The 12349-nt window shown below is 41.5% G+C and overlaps 2 protein-coding genes across 16 annotated transcripts in view; one reads left to right on the top strand and one right to left on the bottom strand.

Annotated features, from left to right (window-relative positions):
- LOC147482102 (protein disulfide isomerase-like 1-4) overlaps nt 1-12349 on the bottom strand; it is a 35719-nt gene that overhangs the window by 14611 nt on the left and 8759 nt on the right. The window contains exons 1-10 of one of the 15 annotated variants that reach the window (XM_086575519.1): nt 6265-7154; nt 5438-6003; nt 5173-5302; nt 4248-4413; nt 4030-4151; nt 3864-3944; nt 3285-3371; nt 3085-3162; nt 2892-2960; nt 285-580 (exon numbers count right to left, since the gene is read on the bottom strand). In XM_086575519.1, the coding sequence (XP_086431645.1) occupies nt 4135-4151; nt 4248-4413; nt 5173-5302; nt 5438-5565 (441 nt within the window). In that variant the 5' untranslated portion in view covers nt 5566-6003; nt 6265-7154 and the 3' untranslated portion in view covers nt 285-580; nt 2892-2960; nt 3085-3162; ... (1 more) ...; nt 3864-3944; nt 4030-4134. Of the gene's footprint in view, nt 1-284; nt 588-2723; nt 2961-3084; nt 3163-3284; nt 3372-3863; nt 3945-4029; nt 4152-4247; nt 4414-5172; nt 5303-5437; nt 6004-6264; nt 7155-7297; nt 8239-12349 lie in introns of those variants that run through there. The other 14 variants (XM_086575514.1, XM_086575521.1, XM_086575520.1 and 11 more) reach the window with 14 other exon arrangements.
- On the top strand, nt 2275-2682 carry LOC147482103 (uncharacterized). Its single transcript, XM_086579194.1, has one exon. The coding sequence runs from the start codon at nt 2275-2277 to the stop codon at nt 2680-2682; it is 408 nt and encodes a 135-aa protein (XP_086435320.1).

Raw genomic sequence — 12349 nt, forward strand, 5'->3', positions numbered from 1 at the left:
AACCCATCTACTTTCTTACCTTGACCTTTATGGCTTGATGTTGGTGTCACATGTTTTTTCATTTTTTTGAGTGAATGATATCTACTTTGTTAAAAATAGAATTACATATATATTTTCTGAAAGTAAACAAAATATGAAAATAAACCATTAAAATATATTTGTTAAAACATATTTTAAATAAATTTATTTATCATTTCTTTTCTTCGATAAACCATCTCCCCTCCTCAAATATAATGTATATTTTGTTTTACAAGAAATCAAGTTAGTGTTTAAAATAGATAGCATGAGAAAAATTGTCCGAATGATTTATATTCAGCCTTCAGAGCCAGGTTATTCTAACATAAAACAAACAAATTTTTTAGAATTCAGCAATCAGCATTTTAGCATATGGGCCATTTAGCATCCAGCATTCAACATTCAGAGGCTCAGAAAAGCAGACAACCCCTAAGATAGTAAAATGCAAAAAAAAAAAAAAAAAAAAAAAAAAATGGTTCATTTTGATGCCTGGATGGAATGCAGTATTTGCATTTTGTTAGTTGTAGACTTGTGGGTGAGGCAGAACTAAACTTTCATTCATAAACTGCGCGCTACAAAGATACAATTTACCATTCAGAAATGGAGCAATAAAGAAAATAGGTACTTCATCTACTGTAGTACTATAACACTAGTCATACGAAATCATACGATTAGAATTAACCATGGTGCATAGATCTGATTCAAATTTGGGGAGGATTAGAATCATACGAAATAAAAACTTAAGCAGAACAAGTACTGGACCTTTAAAAAATGTTGGATAGTTACCTCAAGAAGAACAACCTTCATGCTCTCAAAAAAAAAGGCTGAGGATTTTGATTTTTTAGTAGATAAGATCCATAAGAAAATAAAAGGTTGGAAGGCTAAAGTCCTTTCACAGGCTGGCAGGGCTACCCTGATCCAATCAGTGGTACAAGCCACGCCTCTCTATGCTATGGCTACCTATATGCTTCCTATGTCTACTTGTAACAAGATAGATAAAGCATGCAGAGAGTTTTTCTGGCATGGTGCTGAAAATTCAAACAGTGTTCACACCATTGGGTGGGACAAGTTATGCAAACCCAAGCCTGAAGGAGGATTGGGGTTTAGAAAGATGAGGGATATAAATGTAGCAATGCTAGCCAAGCTCCCTTGGAAAGCTGCTACAGATACTGAGTCAGTTTGGACAAAAACTCTTGCTAGTATCTATAGTAAAAACTGGATAGGGGATGTTTGGAAGCCTCCTGGGACTGCTTCTTACTTTTGGAAAGGAATCCATAATACTTTCAATCTCATAAGTGGAGGGCTAGTCTGGGGTATTCACAGTGGCAACACTATCTCTCTTTTAGATGACCCTTGGGTGATCTGCAATGGAAAACCCCAGACTCTGAGAGAGTTAGGAGTGGAGGACCCCAGACTAGAAGGCCTTCATGTGGCTGACCTCTTTCTGGAAGATAGAACTGGATGGGATGAGGCCAAACTTCATAGCTTTTTTCAGCCTTTCCTTGTGGCAAGAATAAAAGACATTCCAATTAGACCTCAGGGTCTGGGAAAGGATAGGTTGAAATGGAGTGGAGAAAAAGCTGGGAGACTGACTGTGAAGTCTGTATACAAGTACCTAGCCAAAGATAGTGGTGAAGGACAGAGCTCTAGTCTTAATACTAAAACTGTTAAGCTCCTTTGGAAAACCAAACTACCAGCCAACATCCAGATGTTTTTATGGAAAGCCTATATGAATGCTTTACCTATGGGAGATAGGTTGGCTTCTTGGAAGATGGAGGGGGATTTCTCTTGCCCCCTTTGTAATACCAGTTTGGAGGCAGATAATCATCTGTTTTTTGAATGTGATTGGACTAGAAATCTGTGGTTCACTTCAAGCTTGGGCTTAAGAATGGAGATTCAGGGCAGGAACAATACTAAAGATTGGATCTCCAAGTTTATAAGTTGGCGCAACAATAAGAACCAACACATAGCTCAGGCAGGAATCCAAGCTTGTTACATCTTATACAACATCTGGAGAGCTAGGAATGAAGCCAAGTTCGAACAAAGGCTCCCTAATAGAGAAAGACTTCTCAGAAGGAGTGAGGTGGAGGCATGCAACTGCTACAAGGGCTTTACTCCTACCAGAATGCAGAATGAGACCTCTTTCCCTTCTGAAAACTACTTAAACCATAATTTTTCTGAGTTCGAGTCTTTGTTCCCTATTATACCTAATGAGTGCATTAATATAAGGTATGATGCTGCTTTTCGAGGGGTTTGGCAATGAAGCAAAATTCTTTTGGAACTATAGCTTGGGATGCAGAAGGCAAGGTAGTAGGGGCAGGCATTAGGAGATTTCGAGCACAGTCTGCAGAGGAAGCTGAGATGGTGGCTGCTGAAGTGGCACTAGGACTGGCAAAGCTTCATGGGTGGACTGCTGTGTACATAGAAGGGGACTGTTTAGAAGTCACTAAGGCTCTTAATAGCCAGTCTTGTTCTTGGAAGTTTGAGAGCTTGAGAGATTTTGTAGTTCAGTTAACCTCAAACTTTGTTTTCTGCAAATTTCAGTGGATCTCTAGGAGATCTAATGGAGAGGCACATTTGCTTGCACAATGGGCTATCCATAAGCAGCAAATGGACCAACTCCCTCTGTGTATTTTGAAAGACAGCTTAACCCCTGTTCTGGTTTGATGGATAAGTAATATATATGGTATTAGCGAAAAAAAAAAAAAGAAGAACAACCTTCGAATCATCATATACGATCGTATCAAAGTTAGTCCCTACCACTATCTTTACATCCTTGTCGTTCTGTGTTTATAATAGAATTAAAGAAATAGTTAAATCAGGTTCTAAGATGAAAAACACAATTAAAAAAAATGCACTTGAGTTCTTTTACTTACAGAATTTGGAATAGGCTCCGATTTATAGAAAGGCTTAGGCTTGTCTCCTAGAAAATCCTCTCCAAACGCCTGCCAGGATAGTATATATATATCATGATAACTCAAACCTAAAGATTGCTTTATGAAACTTTCAAGGGGATTTTCTTTTGGGCTAATGAGAATTTCGGAGAGGATGAGGACAAGGCGTCCATACCTTAATACTATGTAAGGTAATTTCATCATTGAATCTGTACTTCTTTGCGTCATCACTTTACATTGTGAATGCCAGAACCTCAAAGCATAAACAGAACCATTAAAGTGTTTTGCATCTTCAACATATCAAGTTATTTGTTCAAAACGAACATATAAACTATATGTAAGAACAAACCAGAGAGAACAAGAGAAGAGAATTACTTGGGGACCATCTCCGCTAATACCAAAAAATTGTGAAGCTTCTTTCCCAAATTCTTTGTTTTCCAGATCCAGATAGACAAATATAAGCTGCAACATTAATCATGAACTCAGAGTTAATGTATGCTATGTATGATTATAACAGAACATCTTCTTCCAGAAGCACTGCGGTACCATTTTATTAAACTATTGTTTGAATTGAAACAAGTGTAGAGAGAAAAACTGGAATACCAAATCTCCATTGTCTGTATATACTATATTCTAGCATTTGGTATGGGAGCTTTCATGTAGAGCGATCTTCCTTTTTTCAAATATTGTAACACATGCATGCATAGACATTTTCTGCCCCTCAAGAAAGCTGTCTGAAAGCCCAGCTTGTATTATGCAATTCACATACTTAGTGAACTACTCGGCTAATATATAAGTGCTATTGGCGCTAGAAAATGACAACTAAACCAAACAAGATTCTGATAAGAAATATCCACTAATAAATTATAGAAACAACTTGATACTATGAGAAGTTCACAGCATTGAAAAGCAGCATAAAAAAATTTGAGCGAAAAATTCTATATGTATTATTACCTTTCCCTTGAAAAACTTTGCTGCCTCTTGTAGTGTTGGTATAACCTTGTTTGAACTTTTTGAAGTTCCACAGAGGATTATCTGAGAACATAGACATACCAATATGAGAATTACTTGTAAGTTGTAAATGTATCCAACCTAAATAAATTATGCTACTTGGCTTTACCAGTTTCTTAATTTTGTTCTTCTCAAGTACGGATGCAGCGTTTTCCTTGTTCAAAGAGATCAGCAAAGGAATTTTGTTTTCCTTAGCAAACTTAGCTATTGCGGACTAGGTGAACTTACCATCTGTAGAATGGAAAGAACGAATGCCAACAATTTTTAGTTTGCTTATATAATTTTAAAGTACTAGGTTTGTCAAGAGAAAAAAACAAGATAACTAACCGAAGTGAAGAAATTCCTCATCTTCTTTCTTCACAAGGTCCAAAGCAGGATGTTTAGCATTGGGATCGATATGGAAGAACTTTGCCACATCAGGACTGTCAGTTTGGTAAACGTTGATATCATCTTCACGTCTTGAGGCAGCACAAAGCTGGTTACTGTCAGGACCCTGTAAGTGTTTGGATGAAACTTAGTTGTGGAGACCAAAAATAATGGAAGAGGAAGGACCATACACCAGTTTAGATGATGATGGAGAAAAATACCTAACCAACAAATATGAATTCATGGTTTTCACATTTACGTTAATGAAACTTAGTTTAGTTCAAACCAAAGTCGGTAAAACACGTGAGACATGTGGAAACAGTGTCCATTTAAAACAGGCTTGCCCAAAAAAACAAAGACAACTTTAATCATATTGCCAAAGAGGAGTAATTCTTCTGGTGGTTCAATGACCATATATTTAAAGGCGAAAAGATCCAATCGTTGCATGAATAGAATCTTGAATAAAACCTGCAATTAACAAAATTCTGATAGTACAATACCCTTGGTTCTGTTACAATTTACTTATGGCCATTAGAGATCACAGGCAAGGTTTTAGACCTTTGAGGTTAGTCAAATCTACAGAGAAGGGAATAGAGCAGCAAACTTATAGCTAAATCATGTAACACATGATGAGAGGATAGTGTGTGGTAATGCCACACCAGTGAACAGCGCAGCGGAGTTAAAGCTAAATGGAATAGTGGAGGAATATACTATAGGACAAGTGTATGCTAGATTTATATATAGACAGGTTTGAATTTGCGTAGCCCCTCAAAGTTTTAAGAAAAACAAAATAGAGCCAAAGATAAAAGCTAGGATCGAAATTCCACTTAAAGAATCCTAAGGAAGTATTCAAGATGAATTATAAAGGAAACAAGATAGGGATTACCACCAAAGAGTCGAGGAAGGCATAAACAAGCTTATTCTCAGAATTAAATATAAGCTCTGCATCCTGTAAAGTGGCTATATTGAAAGCTCCAGGTCCTGTTATCTTCTTCACTGAAGATACTATTGCATCTCTGCACAAAGTTGTCAATAAAAAAGACATGAGCTTCAACTCCAAATTATGCATTATACCACTTGACAAGATACATATTCAAACCGAAATAAAATATGGACCAAAATGCACCCAAAATAAGATTAAGGGTACTTACTTGGCTTTATGACCAGAATAACTCTTATGAAGTTTATCAACAAAGAAATACAGCATCGGATAAGCTAACTCTGAATCAAGATCTGCAAAACCACAAGAAAAAAATCGAAAGATGGATTGACCTGCCATGCAAGCGCACCCGACATGGCAAAGGTCACGAAATGGAGATTCAAACACGAGTCGGATTGACTTGCCATGCGAGAGCACCCAACATGGCAAATATCACGATACAGAGATTCGAACATGAGATGGGGTGACCTGCCATGTGCACGCACCCATCATGGTAAAGATCACGACATGGAGATTTGATCACGAGACGTCTTAACCTGCCATGCGAGTGCACCCAATATTACAAAGGTCACGATATGGAGAATCAACCACGGGACCACAGGCGTGTTGATACAAGCTCAACTGACATGGCAAAGGTCACGAGATAGAGATTTGACCACCAGACCACAGGCGTGTTGATGGGAGCTCAACTGACATGGCAAAGGTCACGAGATAGAGATTTGACCACCAGACCACAGGCACAATGTCTTCCACCAGCTTCAAGCAAACATGTTGATCCTATTAGGTGAACAAATAGAATCAAATTACTAGATGAAGGGAACAAGTACCTTGTAACTTGTTTAGATTGACACAATACTTCTAAGCAAAAATAGAAACGGATACATTATTTATACATAGAAATACTACCTAAAAGAAGCAAAAAGATTAGGCAATGTTATCATGAACCAGTGAACCACAGTCAAATTGTAGTAATACTACTCGTACGTCGATTGCAAATTAAACACATAACAAAAATAAGATGTTGATGTTATATATTACCTGCCCTTAGAACAGCAACACAGATCTAATCCATCCCACCTCTCAGCCCATTCATTATTGGGTTACCTTCCCTATATCAGGTTCAAACCATCCCTCTTCCTCTTCATCATGTTCCAGTGGAAAAGTTTATGCACAGCCAATAAAGGTCACAGGAGAACTAGGGATTGGACCTTTGTCAACATGACAGAAGGTCCCGAGAGATACAAAACTTACCATTTCACAACCTTTTCGACGTAATAACAGAGTCTACTACGTGCCTTAAAATAGACAAACACCAAGGAGAATCCGAAGGTTACAATATTACCCTAGTTTATATGTGAGAAAAGACACGAATTGAAGCTTAAGTATATTTTCTGCCTGGGAAGTAAACATAAAGCATAAACAAAATAATAATAATATTAAATGTATATATACACACTATTTTAGACTTATAACGAATTAAGTACTCATATTTCCTAAGATCGAAAAGTTTTAGGTAAACAGATAGAAGAAAATCTAGGTTATATGGACACACCATATTTTGAAAAAAATCCGTGTTAGATACGTATCCACGTGTCTGTGTCAGACACACATATTGTCTAATTTACCTCGAATTTTGATATTTTGCTATGTCCGACAATTCATATCCGTGTCCGATACGAACACACCTACCCATGTCAATGTAACCTAGAAAAAAATCATTATGAAGACAAATAAAAACTCACAAAGTCTCTTTCCAATAAAGATTCGTCACCAGCAAGCAGCGAAAAATGACAAATCCTGTTATAAACCGAAATGCAAGTCACACATTTTGATATTTTCCAAATATTCTTATACACAGTCCCTGTTTGCCTGTAAAACCCAAACCCCAAACACTTTAACTCCTCATAATTTAATAATATCCCAAACACCTGAAAAAATAATAGTGAATATGAATATATCATGAATATGATATCAACCTATAATAGTGAACAATATGAATATATCATGAATATGATATCAACCTCTAATAGTGAACAAAGGCAAACCACTAGGTAGACAACTAAAAGCTCACATTTTATTTAATGAAATGCAAGTCGGACATTCAATATTTTTCTTAGCATTGTTATTCGCATTCCCTGTTAGCCTTGTTAGCATGTATAACACAAACCCAAAACACTTAAAATCATCAAAATTTATCATGATTCCAAATACCGAAAACCAAAAATATTAATCACAAAAACAAACTTACTCTTTAACAAACACATCCCATATATAGCAAAGATCTACATACTTTGATTTTGCTTTACATTATGAAAGTACAACCAGCCATGCCTCCGCACTCAAGGAAACAGTCCCAACTTTCCATCATCAATGATGCCCATGATGAAAAATCTTAACTCTGAATCAAGATCTGCAAAACCACAAGAAAAAAATCGAAAGACGGACTGACCTGCCATGCAAGCGCACCTGACATGGCAAAGGTCACGAAATAGAGATTCAAACACAAGAGGGATTGACCTGCCATGCGAGTGCACCCAACATGGCAAAGATCAGGATACATAGATTCGAACACGAGACGGGTTGACAGGCCATGCGCGCGCACCCAAGATGGCAAAGATCACGACATGGAGATTCGATCATGAGACGTGTTAACCTGCCATGCGAGCTCACCTAAAATGGCAAAGGTCACGAAATGGAGATTCAAACACGAGAGGGATTGACCTGCCATGCGAGCGCACCCAACACGACAAAGATCAGGATACAGAGATTCAAACACGAGATGGGTTGACAAGCCATGTGTGCGCACCCAACATGGCAAAGATCACAGACATGGAGATTCGATCACGAGACGTGTTAACCTGCCATGCGAGCTCACCCAACATGGCAAAGGTCACGATACGGAGAATCAACCATGGGACCACAGGCGTGTTGATGCGAGTTCAGCTGACATGGTAAAGGTCATGAGACCGCAGGCCCAACGTGTTCCACCAGCTTCAGGCAAATGTGTTGATCCTATTAGGTAAACAAATAGAATCAAATTACTAGAGAAATTGATCAAGTAACTTGTAACTTGTTTAAATTAACACAACACTTCTAAGCAAAAATAAAAATATATGCATTGTTAGTGTAAAGGCGTGATTCAGCTTTCCTTTACAAATACAGTTGGAGGGGAACTGAAAAAGGTTATTATGGGGACCGAGTTCAGCTTAGGAGCGAACTGCTTACGTATCTTGCTCTCGATTCGTGAGGGAGAGAAGAATCAGGTCTGGCGTAGTTCATGGGAGGGGTATTTATAGATGTTCAGAATGAATCCTCGCTCACCACGTGTAAAGTGCATCACCAACGTGGGGTCTAGATCAAGAAGGCGTGCGTGACCTGTCTTTATAGGTCTGCTGCGATGATGGAAATTAGTAGTCTGGGCAAGTAGCTTGCGGCAGTGGTCAGTAGCTGGTGGCAATGATCCATGCATGTGCCTCTTTGTTCATGATTGCTTCTAGAAGGCAAGCTGAGTCACGTTATAGCCGGTTCGCTGCGTCTTGCTTAACTGTCTTTGGAATGTTCTCTTAGCTTACAGGTGCGATCTGGTTCCCCAGGTTGGTGTGATATTTCCACCGTGCTGAGTACGCGCCTGATATTCCTAAAGGGGGATATCACTCCCTTACACAGCCCCCTCTCAGTAGGGCGCGTTGGTCATGGGAGCGATCTGCTGAGAGAAAACAGTAGCGCGTGTGGGTCATGCTAGAGGTGGAGATATCCAACGAAATGGGAGAACGACCGTCGTACCACGAAATGGTGGGCATAGATGTTTGACACACGCGACCAAAGACGGGGAGAATCTGAAAGCGATTCGCAGAAAAAACGCGTCGCCCGTTTTTCGGATGTGAAAAGAAAGGACAGTTAGTTGGAAGTCGTGTGCGGCTAGGGTTGGAGTGTAATCATGATGCCTTGGAAACTGGACGGGCGGTTGTTCAAAAATTTTGTTGGTTCTCTTGAAACGTCATTTGGCTGCTTCGTCTAGTAGAAACCCACTTCACTACCGCAACATCCTTCAGGTTAGTTTTCTGCCATTGTTGAACTCCTACTTCTTGCTTCGTGCTTAGTCTCTGTTCTAGAGATGTTAGGACAATCGGTTAGTTACTAGTGGCTAGAATTGTTAGGGTTAGAGGAAAGATGTCTGACTCAGATGACACGCGATCTCATGAGGTTCGCGAAGTTTCTCTTGGTTGGGATGACGAAGAGGAAGAGAAAGATGAGTCCGTATTATGGGGTGGGTGAGGGTGATGATGAAGATGAGGCGGTTAAGGAGGCTGGAAGTGAAGAAAATGTGGCTCGATCTGCGTCTGAAGGCTGCTTTGAAGCTAGCACTTCGTCTTTGTGAGAGGTCGTCTTCTAGCGGTCGCCTGGGCCGGGGACATGCTTTGAGGCGTTCCCATATTTAAGGGAGAAATATGGGATAACCGTATGCGATCCGGAGATCCATGAGCCCCGACCGCAACGCCCGGTCTATAGTGATAGGTACACCCCATCAATTATGGGGTGATAATCATGAGGGGCGCCGTTTGAACCGCCGTGGCAAAAGCGCTGCTCGGTTTAGGGTAACACGTGGCGGTTGTTCAAGGTTTTGACTGTTGAACGCCACGGTGAGTACCGGATAGAGGTCGGCCGATATTATTGAGCATTACTCATTAAAGCGATCTCGGTCGCTGAACTTTACCAAACTCGAGCTACAAATGCCGAAAGTGTTCGGATGGTAAAATAACGAAGTCGCGGGATAAACGACGCCGCTTGTTGGAAGCTATTGGCGAAGCGGGTTCATTAATGGAAAATAAAATATGTGACTTTACTGGTGGGTACCAGTACGTTGTCTGATAATATTGATCTTGCGTTGGTTGATTTTGTACTGAAATTATTGTTTCGCTGTCTGTGCAGATATCCACCTAGAAAAGGAGTCGAGCCGACAGGTGATTGAGAAGTTCGCTAGATTGACGCTGAAATGGTGAAAACGAAAGCAAAGCTACCGAAGTTACTCATTTCTTTGAAGAATGGGGAGGACCCGCAATTAGGGAGTGGAGGAAAGTGCAAAAGACCAGGGCGCGGGATAAGGTGAGCGGGAGGACGTCGAGGAAGCCTGTAATGGAAAAGCGTAGGAGTGATCTGGTGACTAGGGAAGATAGGAACCGAGGGCGTCTTGGGGGTGAAGCGACCGATGGAGGTCTTTGAATGCGTCCCGGTCCGGTGTGGGGAAGGGTCAAGAGGACGCTCCGTTCGATTTGGAGGACGTTCTCTTCGAAGTCCCTAAGTCTCGCTTGCCAACGAGGAAGGGAACGACCCAAAGTCTCGACCTTCCAAGGTCTGGGTAGCGAAACGGGGAAAGAGGCTCGCGCGCTTCGAGGCGAGCCGACCGATGCCCGACTTCGGGCGTCTGGGTGAGGGCGCCCGGAGGTCGCCCAGACCGTGGTTGTTGGAGATGCTTCCGCAAGATGAAGGGAAGGTTGGTATGAGAGAGATCGATAAAGGGGCACTCGGTGCTAGGAAAAGACGAAATTGGAGCCCGACGACGATGTATATAGATGAAATAATCGGGAAAGAAGCTTATGTGAGGAGGTCCGATTGCGGCTACAAGTCCGCCCCATAGTCGCTTTTTTGGAGGAGAGTATATTACCGGACGGTGATAGGAAAGACACGGATATGATGGAGCCGAGTCGAATCGGGGGGATGGATAAAGGCGATGTGCCTAGTAAGTACCTTTTTCGCCCTGCTTGGGCGTTATCGTCGTTATATCGTTGTTGTTTGATACTAACGTGATATGTTGTCGGCGAGTTATCGCGCATCATTGGGTACCGAAGTTTGAAGACGGCCGCCTGGATCAATGAACCGGAGAAAGACGGAGGTCAAGTCGCCGAGGGACGAAGCTTCGAATCTGAAATGTATCTGTGAGCCCGAGAAGAAAGAACTGGGCGCTTTGAAGCCCCACCACCGCCTTTGACGCCGGAGAAGACATCTACAGCGAATGAGTCGATCGGCCGGGCGCATGAGGTGGAGGCGTTGAGGGGCCCGACTAGTCGCAAATAACACCTATCTTTGAACGATGTAAGACTTCCACACTGCAAGCAAAAGAGGCCTATCTCACCATCCGTGCTGAGACGGAGGAACTGGAGAAGAAATTGGATGACCTGCAGGAGGAGCGGGAGCGCAGAACTTCGGGAGAATGCGGGGGTGGACCACTCGAAGATGCTAGCACTGTTCCTGCAGTCGTGCCTTCCCCCCTTACTGGTGTGGTGAGTGATTAGCTTCAGGGTTCTGGCGAGCTAAATGTGGTCGCTACCGAGGCAGTTGTGGTGTCTATTGGTGATCCGAGCTCTTCCCCAGTGTTGAATGTTGTTCTTGCAGAAAACTTTGATGATGTTGTGTAAAAAAGTTGTTAGTGTTTGTGGTTGTAATCGGCCTTTGACCGTAAACAATAGAGCTGGTTTCCTAGGTTGACTTGGGCAGCTCGTTTTTCTTCTTTGCCAGTGATAATGATAACTAGTAGCTAACTGTGCTGGATTTCCTGAGTAATCTTAGCAGCTCGGTTAGTCTGCGAACTGGGGCTTCCCTGATGTCGTCAGTTCGCTCCTTTTTGTGAATATGAAACATGTTGCTTTGCTTTCTATACGTAGTATTGTGTATGATATGAATGTTTGCACTTTGTAAGTATGGATATCTTTGTTGCGACTTTGTCGTCACGGAGGGTATACGATGTCGATGATCTGTGACTTTGCTGGTCTGTCGTGCTTGCTATCCGATTTAAATGGTGCAGGTCGCACATGTCTTTAAGGACGCAAGGGGCGTTCTTTTCTTTGGAAGCTAGAAGCTGGCGCGGGCACGGTAAGAATACGGGCGGCCGGAGATATGAAATGATGGGTGCCGGTGGCTTCGTCGTTTACGCCTCAATGCCATTATGACTTGTCTTGGGAAGAGACGTTTTGTAGGCATAAATAGAACCTCTTCGAGAAACTGAAGAGTATTTGCCTTTCTTTTTCTTCGAGTTTGCTCTGTTTTCTTAGACGGTGCGAGGTTCCGCTTTTCTCCGATCATCTCGTGCGCCCTCGTGCTTTGCTTGATTCGTGGTTTATCTTAGGAA

Source organism: Coptis chinensis, chromosome 8 (assembly GCF_015680905.1).
Source record: "Coptis chinensis isolate HL-2020 chromosome 8, ASM1568090v1, whole genome shotgun sequence".
In the NCBI taxonomy this organism is placed as follows: Eukaryota; Viridiplantae; Streptophyta; class Magnoliopsida; order Ranunculales; family Ranunculaceae; genus Coptis; species Coptis chinensis.

Bases quoted from the DNA above. Each gene is read 5' to 3' on its own strand.
- LOC147482103 (XM_086579194.1), top strand. From the start codon at position 2,275: ATGAAGCAAAATTCTTTTGGAACTATAGCTTGGGATGCAGAAGGCAAG.